The 24,569-nt window shown below is 38.4% G+C and overlaps 1 protein-coding gene across 2 annotated transcripts; it reads right to left on the bottom strand.

Annotated features, from left to right (window-relative positions):
• Positions 1-68: 68 nt before the first annotated feature.
• Positions 69-23,351, bottom strand: arhgap46a (Rho GTPase activating protein 46a). Of its 2 annotated transcripts, none has more exons than XM_073876079.1 (9): positions 22,834-23,351; positions 10,581-11,880; positions 7,593-8,217; positions 6,702-6,791; positions 3,730-3,803; positions 3,432-3,631; positions 2,901-2,992; positions 1,559-1,728; positions 69-1,468 (listed from the first exon to the last, which is right to left on the bottom strand). In XM_073876079.1, the coding sequence occupies exons 1-9, from the start codon at positions 23,340-23,342 to the stop codon at positions 1,274-1,276; spliced, it is 3,255 nt and encodes a 1,084-aa protein (XP_073732180.1). In that variant the 5' UTR covers positions 23,343-23,351; the 3' UTR covers positions 69-1,273. The 2 variants fall into 2 exon arrangements, with proteins under 2 accessions (XP_073732180.1, XP_073732181.1); XM_073876080.1 differs by lacking the exon at positions 22,834-23,351 and adding an exon at positions 13,252-13,377.
• Positions 23,352-24,569: the final 1,218 nt, after the last annotated feature.

The raw sequence follows: 24,569 nt of genomic DNA, 5'->3' as shown, positions 1-24,569 counted from the left end.
TATAAGGGATCCATTTAAACTTATAGTAATTTCACTTTATTGCCTCATAAATAAACAAAAACAAAAAGTTATAACTTTGGGAAAGTTTATTATACATATTCCTTAACATCCATTTCACAGAAATACATACACAATCCAAAGTTTGTAGGCTGAAGATTTCAATCAGAAAAAAACAGTTTAGCTCTTCTTTAATCTATTTGCCATAACTCACCACCAATTTCATTTAAAAGCGAGTCAGTAAAAGCACTATTTACAAGCTGTATGTACATACAAAGTCAAAGACATCACCATGAATACATACATAAAGGGTACCGGTGTCTTTTTATTTACATTGATTTAATTTACATTTCCCCAGATTCTTTTTAATTGTAGTACATCAAATGCTTTTCATGAGCATCATACAATTATATGTATTTTTATTCAATGGGATTTTCCACACTTAGCTATAATTCATTAACCAACCTTTTCAGAAGTAGTATATCATAAAGTTAATTACCTATAAATTACCTTCCTGCTCAGGGCATGACAGTTTTTCACAGCTTTAAAAATGTAATAAAAAACTAAAAGAATAAAATAGTAAACTTTTACTGCTTAAAATACTGTTTGTTATTTAATTTTAACTATGTATTGTCAGACACCCTTCTAAAAAACTATATTTAAAGCTTTTAGATTATTTGCAATCAGAATTTTACCACACTTAGAAGAACATATACAGCTTTCATATATATTCATATACACAACAGATCATCTTTTTTCTTTAAAATCCACAGATAGACACAGAAAACTGCAAAACATAATAAAATGTTTTTTTTTTAGATCCTGTCAGTATGACTTACTGTACATAACAAACAAACAGAGTTTTCACAAAGCAACATATCTATGCAGGCTACTTGAACTTAAAACCTTGCAATGCACTCATACTGCATTATAATCATTACCATAACCATTCACAATTATCAGGAAACTGTGACTATTTCATGCAATTCTTGAACATGCACAGCATTTAACATTGCACATGATAAAGTCTGAACATCTTGCCATGTTGGTATTAGGAAATTTAAACTTCAATAGTCTATGTATCTGACTGGGGTAGACAGAACAAAGTTCACTTTTAAACAGTCTTCCAGTTACAAACTCCACGCACAAACACATTTTCACAAAGTATCATCTTCAACAGGGTACTTTTGTCCTTGACACCCATTTTGTGACTCTCCCTGTTGTTTGGTTATGTATCATGTATTGCCACTCAAAAGTTATAAGCGTTAAAGAATTTTTAAACAATGCCCTCTATAAAGCTTGTGTCCAGATGTACGATGAGCATTCGCAGGAAAGACATCTCCTTGCGTGTGTTCTCGAAAATGACACGAGGATCATCTGACTGGCACCGAAGGCAATTGGGAGCCATTACCATTGCAAGGTTGTTTACATCCATTTTTGTGACTGCAACATTTGTAGGCTGGGCAAATACCTAAGGAAGATTTAGGACAGATGTCAGAACTGTGCAAAGAGTAATAATGGAATTTTACAGCTGAATAAAGTGATATTTGTTGCTGACTACCTGCAGAAAGTTAATGAAGTAGCACAGCACCAGACGATTGAGCTCAGGCAGAGACTGCACTACGCTGATGGCTGCCACAGGATCATCATAGTTACTGACGCACTCCTTGTAGAAGCTCGTAGGGATAAGAGGCTCTTCCAGCTCGCGGTACCACAGTTTCATCAGAGAGGCTGAAAAACATAATTGTAGATGTTAAATACAGAAAGGTATTACATAGGATTAGCTGTTAAAATTTGCTTTGGGTATATGTGACCCTGGACCAGAAAACCAGTCAATTTTTTTCATTAATGCATGGTTTGTGAGGATAGGACAATATTTGGCCGACATACAACTATATAAAAATCTGGAATCGGAGGGTGCAAAAAATCTAAATATTGAGAAAAAAAGTTGTCCAAATAAAGTCCTTAGCAAATGCATCCACTCACAAAATAAAGTTTGATATAGTTACGTTAGGAAATTTACTAAATATCTTCATGGACCATAAACTTTACTTAAAGGAAAACACCACCGTTTTTCAATATTTTACTATGTTCTTACCTCAACTTAGACGAATGAATACATACCTATCTTTATTCAATGCATGCACGTAATCTTTGTACAGCGCGTCGTGAATGTGCCAGCATTTAGCCCAGCCCCACTCATTCCCCAGGATCCAAACAGGGATGAATTCAAAACCAAACACTCCCATGTTTTCCCTTTTTAAAAACTGTTACATGAGTAGTTACACAAGCAAGTATGGTTGCACAAAATAAAACATGGCGATTAAGCGGATTAAATGAGAACTATATTGTATGGCGGAAGAGCACTTAGTTTGCAGCACTTTGACCTCGGGCGCAGTAATATTGACTGAAGTTTGAGCGAGAGGGGGAGTAGTCAGGACAGGAGAGATGTTGTTACTGCGTGCTAAGGTCAACGTGCTACCAAAAAAATCACCACATTTTATTTAGTGCCACCATACTTACTCGTGTAACTACTCATGTAAATAGGGGAAAACATGGAACTGTTTGGCGGCTTTTAAATTCATCCCTGTTTGGATCCTAAGGAATGAATGGGGTTAGGCTAAATGCTAACACATTCACAACGTGCTGTACAAAGATTAAGTGCATGCATTGAAAAAAGAGAGGTATGTATTCATTCGTCTAAGTTGAGGTAAGAACATAGTCAAATATTGAAAAACTGTGGTGTTTTCCTTTAATATCCTATTGATTTTTGACTAAAGAAAAATCTATAATGTTGACCAACACAATGTATTGTTAGCTATTGCTACAGAAACCTAAGGTTTTTTGGACCAGGGTCACATACAATATTCTTAACGCAGAAATACATGAGGAAAGTTACTCACCAGGTACATTAGGATCTGACAAATTTTCAGGGATCCTCCACTGATCCACCTGAAGCTTCAGTGCATTAACTTCATCGATGTCACCAGGCACCCTGCAGGAGAAGGTAGTGTTGTTACACTTAAAAACCACTAGAGGGAGCCAACACATCATCATTATGCATCCACTGTGATGTCAACACGGGCAAAGATTGAGTTTAAAGGAACTTTATCCAGAAATAAATATAAGGTTTCCTTTTCAAAAACTTGAAACGTTAACATTCACTGAAACTGCTGATAAGATAAGATCAACTAGTGAAATTTTTCAAAATCTTTCCACTTGTGTTGTTGGGGAAATAAGGGCATGAGGGTAAGTAAACAACGTCAGACTTTGCTTTGTGTGTAAACTAAGTGTTTTTAACTGTATTCCTAAAATAAAAAACAGAAACAAAGTACCTCTCTCTATACAACCCATTTTGAATCCAAATTGTGAAATGTACCTCCCCAATGATAAATATACTTTACATAACTGTCAGAAAGCTGATCTAGTCTTACCTGAATATCCCCTCGGTTTGTGCTCCGCCCAAAGCCAGCACATACTGAGACAGCTGCACTTGCACCCAAGGCAATTTCCTGTCTGGGAAGAGTTCACTCTGTCGCTCCATAACCTCCTCTAGGGAGCTGCCAAACAGAGACGGGGTGATGATTGCACGTCGACTGTGATCTACCTCCTCAATGGTTGGTTTACGGAGACCCTGAGCAATAATAAAACAGAGACATCACTAACAATCCCTTACAATTCAAATAAAATGGCTTCATGCTCAGGTAATCCTACGTCACCATAAAAACGCACCTTTTTCCCTCCGGTAACCGCCACTTTTTGGAGCTTCCGGTAGCAGTACTTTGCATATGTGCTGACGGGGAGCCCTAGAGGTAAAGAGACAAGACAATAAGGAGTTAGCCATATCTTCACTAATCCTAGACATAATACCTGCACAGTCTAACTAGTGACAGTTTTACAATTCATGCATCAAAACCTGTTTTACCAGAATTTCTATATACAGACTCTTTCCACAGCAATTGTTATTGTATCACTGATCATAAGATCATAGTGGCACGTGGTGAGTAAAGGGCCATTTTAACAACAAATAAAATAAGCAGATTTAGTTCAGTCAAAAGCATGGAGGAGGACATTCAGCCTACACATTCTGACTACAACCAAGAAGCAAAAACCAGACAGAACGGTACTTTATGAATGCCCTGTCCTATCCTTCTGTTATGTAAGAAGGATATTAGGACTAGAACAAGCGGATGCTGCTATAAAAATGTTCCAGTACTTTCAGTGCTCCAGTAATAAATAACGTTCCCAGATACTGTCCCGTGAAGACCCAGATAGTGCTTGATGTCAGTCCGAAACGAACTCCAGTCTTTTGGAGTCATTTCAATGGAATTTATTGTGTTGAATTTATAGCACTCTTTGTTGTCAGCATTGTAGAGTCACTTCTCTATGGGAATCTCCTGCTTTTACTCTTAAAACTGAGCACAGGAGAGCTTCAAACTCCAAAGTAAAATCCATAGGGGGCATTTTCGATTACTTCACCGCAAGCTTTGTAAATCTTAAATAAGGAAGCCAGATGGCAAAAACTTTGTGTGGCAATAAAAAGCACCTTTTCTTTAATGCACCCCAAACCTAACACCATTCAGATTTATGGCAAACAGGTGACACACGTGTATGTAGATACAACTTCCTGTTAAAGAATTAGTCAATTTTCTTAACAAAAAAAATCCAGATAATTTACTCACCACCATGTCATCCAAAATGTTGATGTCTTTCTTTGTTCAGTCAAGAAGAAATTATGTTTTTTGAGGAAAACATTGCAGGATTTTTCTCATTTTGGTGGACTTTAGTAGACACCAACAATTAATACTTAACAGTTTTTTTCAACGGAGTTTCAAAGGACTATAAACAATCCCAAACGAGGCATAAGGGTCTTATCTAGCAAAACGATTGTCATTTTTTGACAACAAAAACAACAAATATACACTTCTAAAGCACAACTTCTCGTCTAGATCCGGTCGTGATGCGTCAGCGTGACCCCACGCAATACGCCATGACGTCAAGAGGTCACAGAGGACGAACGCGAAACTCCGCCCCAGTGTTTACAAGTGTGTTGAAAGAGGACCGTTCCGACGTTGTTGTATGTCAACTGATACTAATTAATGTCTTTGTGTCAGTTTATTGTTTACAATGGTCCGCAAATGTGCGTTTTATATATTTAACATGTGACCTCCCTACGTCACTACGCATTTACGTTAGGTCGCGCTGGACCGGACCCCGACGAAAAATTGTGGTTTAAAAGAGCATATTCTCTATTTTTCCTGTCAAAAATGACAACCGCTTCGCTAGACAAGACCCTTATGCCTAGTTTGGGATCGTTTATAGTCCTTTGAAACTCTGTTGAAAAAAACTGTTATGTGTTGAGTTAAGTGTTAAGTGTTGGTGTCCACTAAAGTCCACCAAAATGAGAAACATCCTGGAACGTTCCCCTCAAAAAACACAATTTCCTCTCGACTGAACAAAAAAAGACATCAACATTCTGGATGACATGGTGGCGAGCAAACCATCTAGATTTTTTTCCAAGAAAATTGACTAATCCTTTAATCTCTCAGCTCCAGACTGCAATTAGGTCTGATCAGATGTACAGTAATAAATTTGCTCTTGATCTCTGTGTAAACAGTTCCCCATCCCCTAAATACCAGATTTACTAGACAAACACATACTGTACCACCATTCATATAGAAACCAATCTAAATCTCATATTTTTGATCTACATGCATGACTGACTAAGTGCTGGTGGTCTAGCGGTGTAACCACAGCTTGCCTTCATAAATGAAAGGCAACAAAGAGAAAGGAAGCCAGCAGAAACTAAACAACAACCTCATTTCATACGGCCACAAATGAGACCACACAGATATCTGTAGTGACTCCCTATATGTCAGCGAGATGAGTAAACTCCTGTTTTAAAGGAGACCCATGATTTTACAATCCCAATAAAGTCCACTGTGAAAGCTTAGCAGAGCCTTTTTTTACATTCAGACTCGACTTAACTCTAGCGGTATCCAAGAGGTCAAACACTCCTCTGGACATCTGCCCTACTGATCTAACTTTACCAAATGACTAACAGCCTTCACGAGACCAGGCAAACATATGAGCCATATCCTGCTCCTTCAAGGGGCAAGTGGCTGGTGCTCATCTAATGGGCCTGTGAGTAGTTCAGCAGTATTTACTATGAGTCAGTAGCATGCCATGCCTGCAGGCTCATGCTGTGGGCAGTGAGACTCGATGTACTGTAAGGGATCCTCATTGTGGTCTCTGTCAAGGGCATGTGGGAGCAGCAATCTGATGAGATCATTAGGACAAATCATTGTGGTAATAGTAACAAGGTCAAAGTACCACAATGTGGGGGCGCTGTCATTTACTGATAAGCGACACGTGATGTGTGGTGGCCAGAAGGGTTGATTAACAATGGCTTTATTGACTTTGAACGCAGTGGGATGTAGTCACTAATGAATAGCACCCAATATCTTTCTACATGAGAGTACATAACATCCGATTACTTAAAAAAGGCAAGCAGTGTATTTCATACTGGTACAGTAAATTTCCGGTTAATCCATAACATATTTTCAACTTTTGCAAGCCCTTCAAATGTGTTTTAAATGACCTGAAACATCCGAAAAAAGTTGGTGTGAATAAAGTGAAACAGAAGTGTGATGGGATAAATCTGACGTTCAGGAAATAAGGGCTATAAAGAAAAGCAAAATTACCATCTGCATCCTCTGTGTTTTGTTTTCTCTTCTTCCTAGACTTTGAGTTCTTCTTCTTAATATCTTGTTGGTCCAGTATGAACTGTGTTACTGTTATGGAGGCAAAAAATAAATATTAAAATGTACACATAAATGTAAAAATACATTTATTTATATAGTCATTAATTTGTGATTCACTGTTTACCAGTGACGGCCTGTGAGTTCTTTTTTCGAGGGCGCTCAATGCGAAGGTCGTCACAACATGTATGTAGCCCGTCATGTGTGTGGTTCGTAATTTCAAAATACGTGTTCTGCGCGTTGAGGTATCCTATGTGAATAAGTGCCTGCTTGCAGACACGTCTAAAGGGTTTATGATAAAAGAGACGTTCGTGTTTGCCAGATACTCGCATAATCTCATGTGTAATCAGAGTTTACTGTTAAGGGAGTGTCTTGCGTGTATTTTGTGAATGTGAGCGTCTCTTTTATCATAAACGGTTTTGACGCGTGTGCAGCAGGCAATTATTTTGACGAAACACGTGATGCACATGGTTCACATGACACAACAAACATATTTTAAAAACACGCGCAACACACATGACACCCCGAACACATATTTTGAACTTGCGCCCCTGAGATGAGCAGTCACAAGCCGCCACTGCTGTTTTCTACAAAGAATCATCTTACTTAATGTAAAGAGCATTCAGTGAAAATATAACCGTGATATCTTTAATACTGACTGAGGCCATGTCAAGTATTGAAATTATGTGAAATCAAACTTTGATGCTCCTTATCTAATAATAAAATTATGAGATTGCACAGACAGGGTCGATAATAAATATTTCATGCATAATTTATTAAGTAACAGGATAATGTACAATAAGCAAGATGACAGTGGTGCAATAACAAACTCACTTTTCTTATCATTAGTTGGCTCCATGTGGCGCTGAATGTAGCCTTCCAGGTAGCAGCAGAACTTTGGTGAAGGAGCGAAGAAGGCAAGGCATACAGCCATAAGCTCCCATCCTGCTGCCAGGCTGCGTGGACTGGTGTTGCCTGTAGTCTGTCTCACAAGCTGGACGTAGAGCTCATCCCTCAGGCCTTGCATGCCCCAGCACTTAGTGACAACGAGAAGCGCTGCATGGCGTCTGTCCAGGCGCGAGGGCCGGTCTCCCATGTATGCCTGGACAAGTTTGAACATCTCGCAGGCTTCCTTGCGCACCGTGCGGTCGTTGGTCATCAGCATGGGCTTTTTAATGGAGCCGCGGTTCCAGGATAGCATGTTGGCGATGGAGACTCGCCGGCGAAATAGGCCCTGAGTATGCATGTTTAGGTGCTTGCTGGCCCAGTCTTCGATGTTGGCATCAGGGGGTGGGGGCTGACGGAGGGTGGCGTAGGAAATCTGGTGACCTCCACCATCACGGCCCTGCAGGTTGGTATTACTGGCGACATGGCGATGAGGGCCAAGTGAACCTGTTTGGCTTTCTATCATGCCTTTATTTCTGATATCCAACTGAACCTTAGGATCAAGAGTTCCTGCCTATAGAGAAACAAAAAGTGCAGACACAGAGTGAGAAAGACTTTGTAAAGCAGTTATATCTCCACAGAGTGTGCTAAACTGACTCTAACTGAACTTTACTGTCTCTGTCCCTCTGAAAATGTATTGCAGGGTTGGCACATTGCTAAATGTAAAAATGAATAACAAATCTTCCAGCAGTAAGTCTTTCTCCTTTCATCTCTCTAAAAATTATAGTACAAATCCTGCAATGGCCTCATTTCGATCCCTGGAGGAATTTTGTCCTGTAAGAAGGTCCCTAATGCCGTCATTGCCTCTCTTGCTGTACTGAAAGTTGTATTCTTGTTACAAAAACCACATATAAATTGTGTGCAAACTTCAACTTTTATAGGACACTTTAGGTCAACATGATGAGTCATTAAGGACAGCTAAAGTGCTTGTTAGGAATATTGTTTATGACTTTAATAAGAAGTAATATTTAATAGCAAAAAAAACTTCTGAATGTTGAATCCATGTTCAATGAAAATGATTCGATGATGCAGCAATAAACTAGCTAAATACTGAATTTCCATGACCTATGTCTGGGATGCCATGAGCCTGGATAATGTAGTGTACACCTTGAGTTTATAAAAATGTAGCTTAAATGCCTGAAATGTTTAAACAATGCCAACAGACTGCTGTTTAGATTATAGTCTCACTTGAAATCATTGGAGCCCTAGACCCAAAAAGGGCATTCTTTACGTCACAACAACTTAACAAGTGAATTACATTTTAATAAATGGAAATTAATATTTAAAGCAACACAAAAAGCCCTAATATTCCATGACTTGCACAAAAAATATAAAATTCCCAGACTTTTAACTCTTTCCCCGCCATTGACTAGATAAATCGTCAATTAAGAGAAAACGCTTCCCTGCCAATGACGAGAATTTCCAGCTTTCAGCAATACCGCTATTATCCACTTCCGCAACTTATACAACCCGGAAGCAGCGCCTCACGTGAAAGAGAAAGAACTGTATGTTTTAAGGATCACTCTGCATCTGATCTCTATCAAAAGTCCTTCACAAAAGTGGAATTATCTCAGCTTTTTGCTCAAAATTGGGCGTTTTTGAAGAAACCTACCCATATTTGAGAGGTGATAAAAAGAGAAGGTAGGATGAAACGTTTTTTTTTTTTGTTTGTTTGAAAGCAGAAGGTCTGTTCTTTTGTAAACTTTTGTGAAAATCATGAAAAATGCTGGCGCTGGCTAGCAACTTTTTTTAAACCGCTGGCGGGGAAAGAGTTAATGTCTGAAATAGACCTTTTAAAATCCCACGATATTCCTGAAATTCCATGTCCCTTGGATAACTATCGGTATTGAAATTTTATTTTTACTGTGAATTCCTCTGAGGTCTCTTATCAATGGTTTTGGGAAGCATTGCATCGAAATGCTTGTGTGGTGAAATGACTTATACACCAGGGAATGAGGTGACCTATGATGTCATCAGCTTATGGAACAATCCTCAGCAGGTTTCAAACCTCTATCTGCTACACTATAGACATTCAATTGGTTAATACAGTCACCACACCTTTCCAGGGACCAACTGTCCCATCTGTGTCAGAGATGGGACCATATGGGCCACAGTAGCCATCCTTCCTGCCCAATAGGCATTTTGTTTTGCTGTTATGCCACGTTTTGGCATTTTACCCACTGCCTTGGCAGGCCATTGCTAAATTTGTATGAGAGGACAGCAGGAGGGCAGAGGTGGGTGCAACAGGAGCAGTTTAAATTTAAGTTTAAGTATCATACGCCTGCCACAATCAGCACCTAAAGTAAATGCTCTGTTTTTCAAGAACTGAGTTGAGAAGTACGGCCTTCTGGGCGCCGGGTTGTTTAACAATGCAGATGAAGTTCATCAGTTAGGGAGGGCAGATTACAGCTTTGCTATGGGTCAGATTGGCAGTTACTGTTTCTTTGAATAAAATTATTGCCCTTATGAAGAATCATGTGCAGCTGGGGAATGGGCTCTAACTTGCCTGGCTGCAAAGTCAAAGATGTTGTTATACTCAGCACGTTGCCTCATTCCCATTTAAATTTCAGACTGAAATAACTACATGACTTTTTGTTGTAATGGGTGATGGAGGGTGTGCACAATAATCTGGATCTAATAAAGACCATGGAAAAATCAGACGCACATGAAAAACCTCAAACAAAACAAAGCACTCTCCCAACAGTCCCCCCATGGAGATTAAACAAATACGATGTCTGGCTTTTAATGATGCTGAAACTCAAGGCCTGTGGAAAAGAGACTAGTGGCAGAAGTTCATACGCATACTGCCAATCTCTACAAAATAACAAGTTAAAATCAGTTAATCTTATAATAATTGTCGAGATTTCTATGTAGTACCTGTGAGGGGGGTCCGGCAATCTCGGGAGACGACAAAGCAATGCTTTTCTCCAGAGTGTCAACTTTTTCATAAGTCCGCTTCTGTCTTCCTTGAATCTCCAGTGGTGTAAAGGCCACATTAGGGTGGTTACCCATCCTGCTTAGTGACCTGCTAGAAGATGCGATATCCTCCCTGGATGAGCACCGACCCACACTGTGTGTGCGCTGTGTAGAGAAGCCCTCCGACATATCAGAATCCAGACTAGCTTTGGTCTCCCGCATAGTGTTCGAGCGACTTACCACCTCCCTCATCTCTTCCATCAGACGTTCATTTAGGGCTGTGAGTTCCCCAGTGCTACCCACAGACCCGGGTCGGGCCCCGGCACCCATCCTCCTCCTGCTCTTTCTCCGTAGGCTGGGAGACGGACCTGTTGAGTAACCAGAGTCTTGGTAGCTAACTGCGGGAGGTGGAGGTGTGGAATAGTCCTGAGATCCATGGCTGCCTTGCCTGCTGTGATGTACCTCCATAGCTCGGAGTACACTTGCTTCTAAAATCCTTAAAGACTGCTTCTTCTCTAGGCTAACAATTCCCCTTGTTGGTAGAACTAGAGATTCTGGTGCAGAAGTTGGAGAGGGACTTGGAGAGGGGACTGGTGAGGCAGAAATTTGTCCTTGTTTGGGGTCTACATTCACCATATGCTTGATACACTCCAGACCTGCTGGACTATAGTCAGAGGGGTTCCTCCTGTGTCTGGAGCCTGTATAAGACTGACCTGGGTGCTGGAGGAGTTTAATCTTCTGGAGGCTGTGATTGTGTCTGGATGTGCCGTTCTGTAAGTGAGCACCTTCTACCTCCATATCTACGGGAGGTTCATCATAAATAGGGCAATCTGTTACCGGATCATCATAGAGACGTGCGGTTGCTCCGTATTGTGGAGATACTGGCCTTGGTGAGCTGGGCTGTGCAGATGCTGGATGTGAAATAGAGTCAGCTGAGGTCACCAGGCAGAAGCTGCCATTGCTTGCCTTTCTTAAATGGTGGGCCTGCCTTGTGTCCACTGCTATTTTCCCTCCTGGTGTGGTCTTGTAAGCCTGCTGTGATAACATGTGGTCTGAAACAGATTTGACACTGCCGGAATTGAGCGTACTGGAACTATGATCATTAGATTTGCTTTGTGGGTTGTGCTGTGGGAGATGAAGGGAAGTCGCTGGACTGTTTCCTCTTCCCTGGCTTCTGCCTATGCTGCTGACCTTCACTAACATGGCGGCTTTAGATCCAGGAGGGGGCTGCCACCGCTGAGATGGGTCTTTTGGTTCTTCCCTGTTGTGAAACAATAAGAGAAATGCATAAACCTATGTGATTTGTATTAGAAAGTCAAGCAAAACTAACAAAGGATATATGATGAGCTTAGATGCAAAAAAAATTTGGTGAATTAGATGTTTTATCAGACTCTATTCTGCCAGGATTAAGCAGATTTAAAGCATATATATCCTATAACTCCTAACTCTAAAACCTTGCAAGACAAAGCAAAGAAAACATAAACGGGCAGCTCTAGAAACAGTAAAAGCCCCACTGTTAAAAATAACCCAAGAAGCCAAAACCAATCATTTTTATGACTGCTTTTACAAGTCCAACACAGCAATCTTTATGGTTGCCTCTATCATTCACACAATTTTATGTGATTTAGACAAACTATATAAAATGTATATTTAAACTACCATAATGTAATTGTCAGGAAAACAAACCCATGATTGTTTAACTGAAATAGATTTTAAAACACTATAGAATGCTTAAGTTAAAAACAGCTTAGAGGTGAAAATAAAATGCAGTTCCTTAAATTGTTCTTGTTTGATGGTCTACACCAGTTATTGTCACTAAACCGATTACCTGATATATGTAAACCTAGCAATTTCAACAGCTTCAGTATTCTTAAGGCTGACTTATACTTTTGTGCCGAACCTACACCATAGCATCTATGCCGTGGGTTATGTCAGCATAATGAAACAAACTGAAGGTTTTGATTTGTCAGGGCTCGAGACTAACTTTTTTCACTGGTTGCACTGGTGCGCCTTTTTTCTTTGGTGCACCAGAACAAAAGTTAGGTGCACCCAAATTTTTTACCGCATCGCATTTTACAAGCACCCAACCCTGTTAACCCGCACGAGGACACTGGCATCCTAAAGAGTTCTTTATTTACATTAATTCAAAGTTACTTTTATTTTAAATGTACTTCCCAGGGCTCGAAAGTGCGACCAATTGTTGTAGAGACTTTTAATCCGTCGAACGGCTGGTCGCACTGGTGCGACCTAATATTTTTTTTAAGGCGCACCATTGAGAAATTAGGGCGCATGTGTGACCAAGCACATTCGAGCCCTGTTTGTTAACATTGGGCAGAATATCACTTTATTCAAGCATTATTGTACTCACACTATTAAAACAGCATTTTAATCTAAGCATCACAACTAAACATGCCTATAATAACCCTGCTTTCTTTACCCCAAATTTAAGGATTTGCATTGTTATATCAACACTCTATAGAATCATACATAATACCATAAAACAGATCATAGAAAAAAACACAGTCATAAGGGGAAAAAGTCAGATTCCTATTTAAATGAATGAAATTATGAATGTAAATTATAAGTTAATAAATAATCATTTTTAAAGCAATGTAGTAAACACTTAACTTACTGTTATTGTGTGAGATGATATCTGTCCTGTGCTAACAGAAATTGAAGAGTGATAGCTAGGCTTTCTCTAAGACTTTAAGTATCCAGTTGGATACCACAAAACGTGACCAAACTGAAACCACCTAGAACTCCCCTGATAAAACGAAAGTAAGAATGCTCATGCTGGGGAATTCTTCTGAATCACCTCTCAAACGTAATCTCTTATTTAGTCATATTTCCTCATTCAAATTTTACAAACAAAACATAGATCCTCAGTACACAAGCTCAGAAAGAAAAGACAAACAAAGGATCTGTACGAAACCACTTCTTTAAAAAAAATTCAACTATCACAATGACTATGATAATCATCAGTCACATTTTGAAACGATGCCCAAAGAAAAATGGACCGCATTAAAATCATTTCCTCTTCTATTTGATGAGGCTGGTTCTTCCATCTGAGCTGTTCCCTCTTCCTTTCAGGTGAAACATTTCTTGAACATGTGAACAAAAACAGCCGTTGGTAATGCTAGACAGGTACAGCATGTAGGAAGACTGGAAGTCAGCCATCTGGCTGAACCCCAAGGCCATTGTAAAGACTGTCAGACGTGACAACACAACAATCAACAATGTTCAAAGTCTATAACCGATAGGCTGACTTGACACTTGAATCACACAGCGTGAGGGTGTGGGACACTTAAAACTCAAATAGTGCTGGTTTTCTCAGGATGGTGACATAGGGACACAGCTGAATAAGTGTTGTCCTTAAAAGAGGAGATTGTAAACAAGTGGCTGCCCTTTGAAATTCAGCAGACTCCTGTGTTTGACATAACATCCTCAAAATTTCTTCTTACACAAGTACACACTTGGGGAAAGCAATATTAGAGACTGTAATGTAGATAAAAGTCTTTAATGTAGATAACAGCCTTCAACATTTCACACTGAAAATCCAGGAGAAATGTTTACATAAGATCCAATGTGATGATCACCACAGTTGTTTTATGTGTTCTGGCATTGTGAGCAAGCAGGGAGCTCAATTTCCTGTCAGGATGAATGACTGTTAAAGAGTTTAAAGAACAATCTACACTGAATAAATAATACAGATTGACACATTCCTTAAAAAAGGCCAAAAATAATTTAATATACAGCATGTCTATAAAGGAGGAAGGTAGCAACCGGAACACTATTCCTGGGCCCTGCGATAATAAGGCCTGCTTAATGAAAATTTACACTACTGGTTGAATAAATATAAGTGTTAAAATTAGATTGTGAAAGAGTGCCATTAGTTAGTCATGGGAGGTTGCCTTGGTTTGAATTAAAAACAACTTCTGCATTCCTTCCACCGGTACCTCAGTAGTGCCGGGGTTGTTTAAATAGGGGGACAATGCATGCCTGTGTTAGCGTCATGGCAATAGTTCTCTTACCATGACGTCCCATAATAAGACCTTTGTGGAGGTGGGTTTGCTAGCAACCAGATGTAAACAAGGACAATCTATCATATAAGAAAATAGCTTTTTAAAACATTTTATGATAGTTATTTGGCATGATTGTGTAACATGTTTACGAACTATATAAACTTGAGCTCATTTAGACTATTCAGATATGATTTAAGCCTGAAGTAGCCTATAGTTGTAAACTGGTTTGCCACCAAACACCACAAGAAGAAGATTGTGCTCATGAAGGTTGGCAGATGCTCTGCATTTGCGCTGATAATGTTTTAAATACAGTTTAATTTCTTGAAAAAAAAGTGACGGTACCTGTTTACTTGCAATATATGGATCACAAAACATTGTGGTTTTTGCTAAATATTGTCTTTATTGTTCAACTAAAAAAAGAAAGAGGTCACCAACATATCAGATGGCCTGAGGGTGAGTAAATAAATAGCAAATTTTCATTTTGGTGTAAACTATCACTTTTTACTAGTCAGGGAGGTCCAATTCGTCCTAAATATTAATGTCTAATAGCTCAAGCAGACCCAGAGATTCAACAATAAATGTTAATTAACAATAATTACTATTAATGTATTAGAATGTGTCAGGACAATGGGTCTCTAAGCATGCGTACGCACAAATTTGTGCGTGAGATGTGCGTACGGATGTTTTCACGAACAAATCGTGATTCAACAAAAACGTTTGTATCAAAATGTATTCTAAATGTACGCAAAAATTCAAGAAACCCTAAAACCACTCGTATGCAGTAATCGTGATTATATTTCATATTATAATATTTTCTGTATTATATATTAATATTATTATACATGATGTATATTATTATTGTATACATTATTAGGCTATAGCCTACTTATTTTTCCACACATATAAAGAAGATACACGTAATGACAAATCTTCAGGCTTTTCTTCCTCACTTTCTAAATCTCTATATGAAATTGTTTGCTTAATGCCCAATGTAAACGTCATTTAAATGTAATGAGAAAAAGCCAATCACTTGATCTCCTGTCTATTTTGTTTTAGATACAGATGTGCGTCTCTGTGATATTAATTAAATGTCGTTTTAACATCCAATACTTATTTAATGTTACTCCGGTGGGCACACACTTCCTCCAGCGACAGCAAAACCTCTCAAATAAAAAATGCAAAGCAAAACGGAACCAATAATAAATATGATTATAGATTTCTTTTCGAGCTCTTTTGCTTCTATGACAAACTGCACTAAAATTTTATGTGGACTAGCACTGCAGAAAAACCCTTATATGGAGCTGGTTTAGGCATGTTTTATGCAAATTACCGTAACAAATAAACATAGGACCAAGTATAAGGACAAATTAATGTGCGTACACACGTGTTGTGATTTAGGAAGAACGTTTTCGTGAGAAGTTTAAGTGTGCGTATAAATACGAAAAACGTACACAATTATTAGTGAATGAGACCCAATGTGTCTAGAACTCTTCCCCAAGTCAGGAGGAAAACTGAGATAATGGACTATTTTCATCTTTTGGACAGGAAGAGGAAACGTGGCCTATAGCAAGGCATGACTCAGAGCTGATAGTTATCCCAACAGATGTTAAATACTGCATTACCATGGACACCCAAGAATGTTTACAATAAATATGTATCATGATATATTGACTCATCAACATGGGTTCAAAGAGAAACTATTTTTCCTGCTATTTCACACTTGCAATTATTTTTCCATTTTTGCTCTATCAGAAGTGAACCTGAGGTCTCCTAAAGTCCAGAGGACTCAGCTGTTTGCAGACAGCTGATCACCTCTCTTCACTGAGCCAGTGAGTCTGGCTTCTTTACATACCTCACACGCGACCGACCCATCCTTTCCCTACACACCCCACTGCAGTTTAAACTTACTGCACCATCAGCACTTAAACTCCACACTAATATATTTAGGTAAGCACTTTTTTTTGCAAATTTACAAGGCAAATTAAGCCTGGGTAGATTAAAGATAATTAAAGATTCTTATGTTTTTAACAAACCTATTTAGTTGTGCAACACTATAATAAATTGTCATTATATGGCCACAAAATGACTTTCCAAAGACATACCAAATATGTATACTTGTCTTTCGCCTCTCTATAATTCCCATAAAAAGGAAGTCAAAAGGGGGCAAGCGTAGCATATGAACCATATGATGCCTCTGGAATGTTAGTGCTAAACTACATCTGTTGATATGAAATCAGATAGCATGAGAATGCACAGCTCTGGTTACAGCTGTAAAAACCACCTCTCCTCTCACAAACTGTGCACATATTGTGCTGAGCATCGGGGTGACAGAAGTGTAACCAAATAACGTAAAAACTAATTTTATTTGTTTTAATCTTGTTACATAAGAGGTGACTGTGTTTAGAGGATAAAAAGCATTAATAGATTAAATAGAAACAATTACGGACGAATTTATGAATAAAGCATTCACTATCTGCTTGTTAAGTCATGACGCAAGGAATACTGTTTCTGGATCCAAGCTTCAACTTGTTTCAATAGAGGATATTAATTAAGCAGCTGTTTAGGAGCACTATTTATTCATAAAACACATTTAAGCAAAAATTGTATAAACTCACAAAGTACACACATAAGTCTCCAGGCTCATGAAATTTCTGACATCAATATATTAATAATTCGTGAAAACCATGTCCATGAGTCCAAGTCTGGTCATCTCGGATTTTGTTATGGAGATAAAAATTAGGATCTGGAGTTTTTGGGAGTTTTACATTATGATACGAGTGTATATTAGCATGATTTTTTGTTATTTCCCTATGGCATTTGAGATACCGGTTAGACCTTATCAAACGTATCAAAAGGCGAATTATGTTTTGAAGTAGGGGTGCACCGATACTGCTGCAGACGTAGATCCATACAGGCCCTGTCCCAAATGGCACACTCCTGACTTATGGACTTCCTCAGACACTTTGATGACATCATGTAGTGCAGACCTTAGGGACCCTTGACCCAAGTACACGAGGGCGCACCAGAGTCGTATTTTGGGACAGACTCGTCAGTGTGAACTCCCATCTGTCATCTGATTCATCTGATGGCTCTTTCGCAAGGACTTCTGGGTTGGTAAAGTGAGTGAAGCCTGCTGCAATGCGGGCTTCGTCAAAGACCACATCAAGGGTGCAAAGGGGGCGCTGATGAGCACACTTCAGAATGTAAAAATGACAGACGAGACACCCTACGGACTCGTAGACCAAGCGAGCATGCGCAATTTAAGGCATGAAGTGTGCCATTTGGGACAGAGCCACACACGCAGCAATGACACGCAGCTCCAGGAAATGGCTCAAGGATATATTTATATTGCTGTTCTTCAAACCTTTTCAGGTATTTTCATGATAATAAAGAATATGTATAATGATTATTTTTGACAAGTGTTGCTTTTTCAAATGCATCTTATATACGACTCAAACTAACAGTGATTTCAGATCGATAAGGACTTACTGATCAAAAGACGTAGTACATGAAATAGCTGTGAATAATACCGGCTGTGTGATTCAGAATAGGTTATCGGCCACATATTAATAGTCTATATCGGTATTTATTGATGCACACCAATTTCAAAGAAATACTAGCTTTGCACATTCTGTCCACGTTTCATAACTTTCTGTTTTTAAATGGAAGCCAGTGGATAAAGGCAGCAGTCTGTTCTCAATGTATTTTAAGCAACACCAAAGGCATGACTAAAATAAAACAAAAGCAGTTGAAATTGCTCCACTTTCACAGACAATCTGTGTTAGGACGCTAATCTAGTTTTCTGGGTAAAGATTTGAAAAAAGGATTAAGGTAGCACACAACATGTGTGTGACAGGGAACGAAAAAGTCTTAACGCTTAAAAGACCTGGATCAAGTGGCTTTGCTGTGTTAAAGCGTTGGATCTCTTTACGGCCTAATGTTTGTGACCATTTAAAGTCAAATCAATAAAAAAACCAAGGTGACTTGAAACCTGACATGACATGCCCCCAACAACTGCAAAAATGTACTTAAAACATGCAGGATATACAAGCAGAAGAGTATATGTACTTTCTCCTATACAGAAATTATGAATACATTAAGCAAAAAACACAAGCTTTATCATATAAAAACAGCTAATTTTGAAATATGTGACCCTGCCAATATATATATATATATATATATATATATATATATATATATATATATATATATATATATATATATATATATATATATATATATACACTGTTTCATCGGACGCACGTGATACACGTCTGGATCCGAACCTTACTTCCGGTTTCGTTTTTTTAATGGTTTGTCTATTTGCTAAACTGATCTCTTGAACAAATGCCTTGTCGAAAATAACAAATGTTTTGGTTTCCTATGTAATATGTGTTTTGTTTTTCGTGCATGTTATATAAATAAACTACGTTTAAACAACTTTGTTGTTATTTATTCTTATATATATAAAACTTCATTAGGACAACTTCAAAAGCAATTTTATCAATATTTTTTTTCAAAAATATTTTTTTCAATATTCCAAATTTTTAAATATAAATCTCAATTTCAAAAAATTACCCTTATGACTGGTTTTGTGGTCCAGGGTCACATAGATATTTCATCATGCCTCAAACAATCACATTTCTATATGGGAAAACACCCAGACATCTGTTACAATAAATATACTCTATGATAAAAGTGAAAAACGAAAGCACATAAAAGTGTGGTGGCATCTGTTTATATCTTTCACTTTTGGTGTCTAACAAAGCCATTATTTTATGGTTTTCTGACCCCTTCTGTGAAATCCCCATATGTACCAATATCATCAAATGACACCTTAAATCATTTGTCCACAAAGAAAAGGCTGTTAATTTATTGTCTTAGATCCAGCAGCAATTCATACTATGGGAAACCCTAAAAGTCGGTCTTCAGGGATCTGCATGGTTAACTAAACCCTTGTCTTTCTATAGCAGCCACTCTGCCTGAGGTCCGCCTGCAGGACAAAAGAATTTAGTGAACCTTTCACAACTTCCCCAGGTCATCACCGGGTTACATTACACCACTACGTCACACATTGCAAGGAAACACAGAGGACACCCGCTAATCCTTCGCCATGGCAACCATACTAAATGGCTGAATGCTAGATAACACAGGCAGACTCTGTTGAATAATTTGTTGTGATCACTATCTATAGTGCAGATGTTCCACAGTCGAGGAAAAGCAACCCCCCCCCCCCCAATTTCACAGTTAATAACTTTACCAAAACCTATCATTTAAACAGGCAGAAGTTCTCAGTGTATCTCTGTGTTAGTGTTTGTTTACAGATTGGATTGCATGTATAAATATTCTTACTGACAAGGGTCAAGCGTCACTAACTACTAGAGCTATGTCTTGGAGGGGTGGGTGTGATGACTACCAGATTTAGGACGTTCATCAATCAGAGGAAGCTGCTTATACCACACACACCATATGATAACACAGATGGTGTTGTTTGGATCATTGTCAAACTGATATTTTATGACCACTCCCTGGCTTTTATTTTTAGATAGACAAAGAAAATATTCATTCGTGACTCCTTTTCCTTGAGGTATGAAGCAATAACAAACAATGTTATTGCAACGGATCAATACTAAATTATACAATAATTATGATAAACTACTTCTCTTTATTGTGTTAGCAAACATGGCAAATATTCTGTATATCAGGGATTTTTTAAACTAGGGTTCAGGGACCCACAGGGGTCCCCATGAAGGTTGCAAGGGGTCCCCAGAAAATTTCAAGGGAAAAAAGGCAAAGCAAATTTTATGTGTAACCTTCATATCATCAATTTGCTATATATCATCAAAATGACTATTTATATAAAACTATTTAAATGTGTCTTTATAAAAAATATGGATATATATATTTAGGAAAGGGGTCACTCGTTAAAGGTTCATCATATGTGGGGGTCCCTCCTTGCCATCAAAAAGTTTGAAAACCCCTGTTCTATATGGGTATAATATAAAATAATATATTTATATATTTGAGTGATACTCACAAAATCCAGATTTAGAAGGTGTCCAGCATCAGAATTTTTAAAAAGCCCTTGAAGCCAATTTTTTTTTTTGCACATATAAGATTAAGGTCTGAACTTACGATTACCACTATTTTTAGAGGATTTAAAAAATAGTTCCTATAGAATTATTTAAATTTTTTAGATTATCATTATCAAAAAATATCATTACCACAACATGATATTACCTTAAAATATATGCATTTACAAACTCATGTTTCGGTAATGAGAACTAAAAAGTTGTCTAGGTACTATGACAAACTAAATTTAAACTTTTATCTGGAGAGAAAAAATAAGAACTGCTTACCTGGCAGCCATCTTGAGTGTCACAGTCAATTATGTCCCTTCCAACTATTTTTTTTTTTATGTTAGTTCCTTAAGGGCTTAAACAATGATTGAAAATTGTTGCGGAGAATGAGAAAAATTTTCTTGGACACATTTATATTCCTTATTATTGTCTCTACATTTACCAATGATTTCCAAATACCACATGTTTCTTTACTGTAAATGTTTATAGTATAACATGCACTGAAGCTTTTTATTTTTTAGTTTTTTTTTTATTATAAATATTTCCATGTCAAAGAACCCAAATCCAGTCATGGGCACGTTGCGGTAATGAACAATTTTCCCTTAAATGTGGATAAAACAACAAAATTGGTTTGTATGATGTCATTTGAAATCATGTGCAAAATAGTACATGAAGAGATGTTTCTAACTGTATGTTTCTTATTTTGATAGCATTTACTTTTTTATCAAAATGTTTCATGACACCTCATAAGTCATAAGAGTCACCCATTTATACATAAATATATAAAATTATGCTGAATTCTTTTAACATGTTTAAATGCAATGTGGATATAATATGTACATTTCTGATTTAATGTAATCTTTCACTGAATCCGATTTTTAATCATCTGATCAAAACGCACTCTTTGGTTCATAGAAATGAATTAAATTTACCAACTCCAATCATTGCTTTACACAACAGCAAAATGATTTAAAATAATGTCATATATATATATATATATATTCAATATCAACCAGCTTCACAAAAGAAATTCCAACTAAAACATTATCAAACGGCTACATTAGTCACAATGCACTCATGAAGCTTTGGTCTCTGATTCTTAAACATCTGTCAACTGTTTTGGGTAGATCGTATGACCTCTAAAAACGTGAGACATCCATAAGGAGCCTTAGATGTGTGTGGTTCCCAAGAGAGACATGCTGTTGCCTGTAAGGTCTGAGATGCCCATCACTCTGCACTGGAAGCCGGGCAGTGGGAGGAGCCGAGTGGTTTGTTGCCCGTCTAGTTTTACCAAAAGGTCAAAAATTTGTTGCGATTCTAGTTTTACCTAAAGGTCAACAATTTGTTGCCCTTCTAGTTTTACAAAAAGGTTAAAAATGTCAGGCCTCCCAGAAACAGCAGTCATGTGTGTCTAAAGCAAAGACAGAAGATAATTCATAACTCAAAGGGCCTGTGCCACAAGCAACCACAATATTTCAAAATCCTTCCAAGCTGCAGTGGGATCCTAATGTTATGATATTGGACCCCATTAACTCTTTTTCCATGGATGGATATAAAAGAATAAGGGCACTGCTAAACCTTTCCCTGAAATAGAAAGAACCACTGCATATGCTGGATAATGTATACCGTGGATTGCTTTGCGGGAAAAGAGAAAGTCCAGTCGCGTTTGAACCACAATGGTTTGGCACTCGCTTGGCCCCGACCCCAGCAACTTTTATCTGGTGGGATCCAGAGATTGTTTTAGGAATAAAATAATACCCTAAAGATTATAGTTGGTTAAAGCACAACGCACTGAAATAACAGAGATGTGGCGTAGTGCCAGGTAAAATATAGCTGGCATGACTGGAATCTAGTTTTATGGGGATAAGGGGGGATTTGATTGGCCTAGGAAGAAATACAGCTCTCCATAATAAGAGTTAAGGGTGAATGTCAACCTTTCACATTTGGCAGTAATTTATCTGAATGGCTGCTGTATGAGTATAATGTAAACACAAGATTGTATGAAGTCAGGGAAAATCTGATAATTGATCTCTGGTTAAGGTCGCTTATTTCTAAGGAACCACAACAGCAAGTTATTAAAAGAAAATGTGGAGAGAGAGCACATATGCCTACCTGAGAGTATCTCTGTTGCCATCCACGCTATAGAGGTCTGATTTCTGTCTGTTCTCTATTTCTGGTTCTTTGCTTGCATATTCTGGCTCTTGACCATAGGGCTCCATGGGTGGCAGAGGGGTGCGTCTATCTTGACTCCCTGTAGACTGATTCCCATGTTGCCGTTCCTTAGTGCCCCCATCCGTCCTGCGCTCGGACACCGTGCTGCGCCTCATAGCCTGAAGCTGAGAGAGAGGGACAATATCTGCACCTTGCGGCCTATGCCAAACGGTCGTGCGGCCGGCAGAGTTGTAGTAGTAGAACCTGCGGCTGTTGGAGTCAAAGAGCTCCCACCATTGGTTGCCATCAGCCTGACGGACAGGTACATCGGTGGGCGGATCCCACCCGCACTCTCCTGTTGTCAGATTAACATACATGCGTTCCTGGGAACGGGGCTCCAGGATTTCCACCCAATCAGAGCTGGCAAGAGAAATCAGAATGTGTTTGGTAAGAATTATCGACATCGACATTTGAATAATTTTTTTTTTTTCATAAAGTTTATACAACCACCAAGAAAATAATTATAAATTCATTACCAAAAAGCTGGTATCAAATACTACTAAATCAAATCACCTCAACAGAATGGCACAGATGCGCTAACAGATTTTCATTGTTAATTACAGGTCAAGCTTCACGGCCAATCTCTTAAGTGCAATCTGACGGATGTGTTACCAAGGGAATTAGGCCAAAGCTCCTGAGAGATTCACCATGGGTGAGAGTGTATGCTCAGAAACACTTGCTCAGCACAATCATAATCCTATCAGTAGATGATAGACAAGAAAACAGAGAGAGCAGTAGCGGTCCACAGTGTGAGCTGGAAAGCGTTCACATACATTCCCATGCGCACACATTTTTTTCTACACGGGGTATCAGGAGACAAGTCAGATCTCCCCGCAAGAACCATCTGGTCACAGAAGTGTTTGTCATCGTAATGTCATGTGACTGATAATAAATATTAAAAACCATGTCATCTTCTGTGGAAAATTTAGCAAGATTCTGTAAGACTACCCTAATCATGGTTTACAGATATTACAATGAACTAGTGAATTATAATCCTAATGTTGAAAGTCATTTTTCAACTGCCAGGAGAAAATAATGAACACTGACTTAAAGGGGACATATCATGAAAATCTGATGCAATAATTGCTATAATGTTGCTGCTATAATTGGGTCCCCAGTGCTTGTATTAACCTAGAAAATGTGAAAAATAACCACCCAGTAACTTAAGTTTTGGTAAACCATTCTCTGCAAGCATGTGAAAAAATAGGTAATTGAAATTTGGCTCCCCTTGTGATGTCAGAAGGGGATAATAGTGCCCCTTAATCTGTACTACCCAACCACAGCACTGCCATTTAGTGCCTAGATCAAGTCATTTGCATTTAAAAGAACAAACCCAAAAACTGCAAATTTTTGCGCACACCTACAAAGTGGCAACTTCACATAAGTACTCTGGGGTAGGCGATAAACCAGTAGATATAATAAACCAGTAGAAAATAGTCAACCGGCAGAGATTTCGGACTATCATCTCCCACGTCATTTTGCTGTGCGCGTTTTCACAAAAACGTAATGCTGTAATTGTATTTAAAACAAATGATTTAAGCCATTGAAACACAAACTACAGTGCTAAATGCGCGCACAGTTTCTGTGTGAGAGGAGCATGCAAGACGCGCTTCCGCTGCTCATTGAGCTCATGAGCA

This window comes from Misgurnus anguillicaudatus, chromosome 14, assembly GCF_027580225.2.
Source record: "Misgurnus anguillicaudatus chromosome 14, ASM2758022v2, whole genome shotgun sequence".
Taxonomy (NCBI): domain Eukaryota; kingdom Metazoa; phylum Chordata; class Actinopteri; order Cypriniformes; family Cobitidae; genus Misgurnus; species Misgurnus anguillicaudatus.
This window is presented reverse-complemented; position numbering and strand designations above follow the sequence as displayed.

Coding starts and splice junctions, on each gene's coding strand:
- arhgap46a (XM_073876079.1), bottom strand. CDS start 23,342: ATGTCGATGTCGATAATTCTTACCAAACACATTCTGATTTCTCTTGCC. Junction 3,632..3,729: donor CGGTTACCGGAGGGAAAAAG/GTGCGTTTTTAT, acceptor ATTATTGCTCAG/GGTCTCCGTAAACCAACCAT. Junction 1,469..1,558: donor ACTTCATTAACTTTCTGCAG/GTAGTCAGCAAC, acceptor AATCTTCCTTAG/GTATTTGCCCAGCCTACAAA.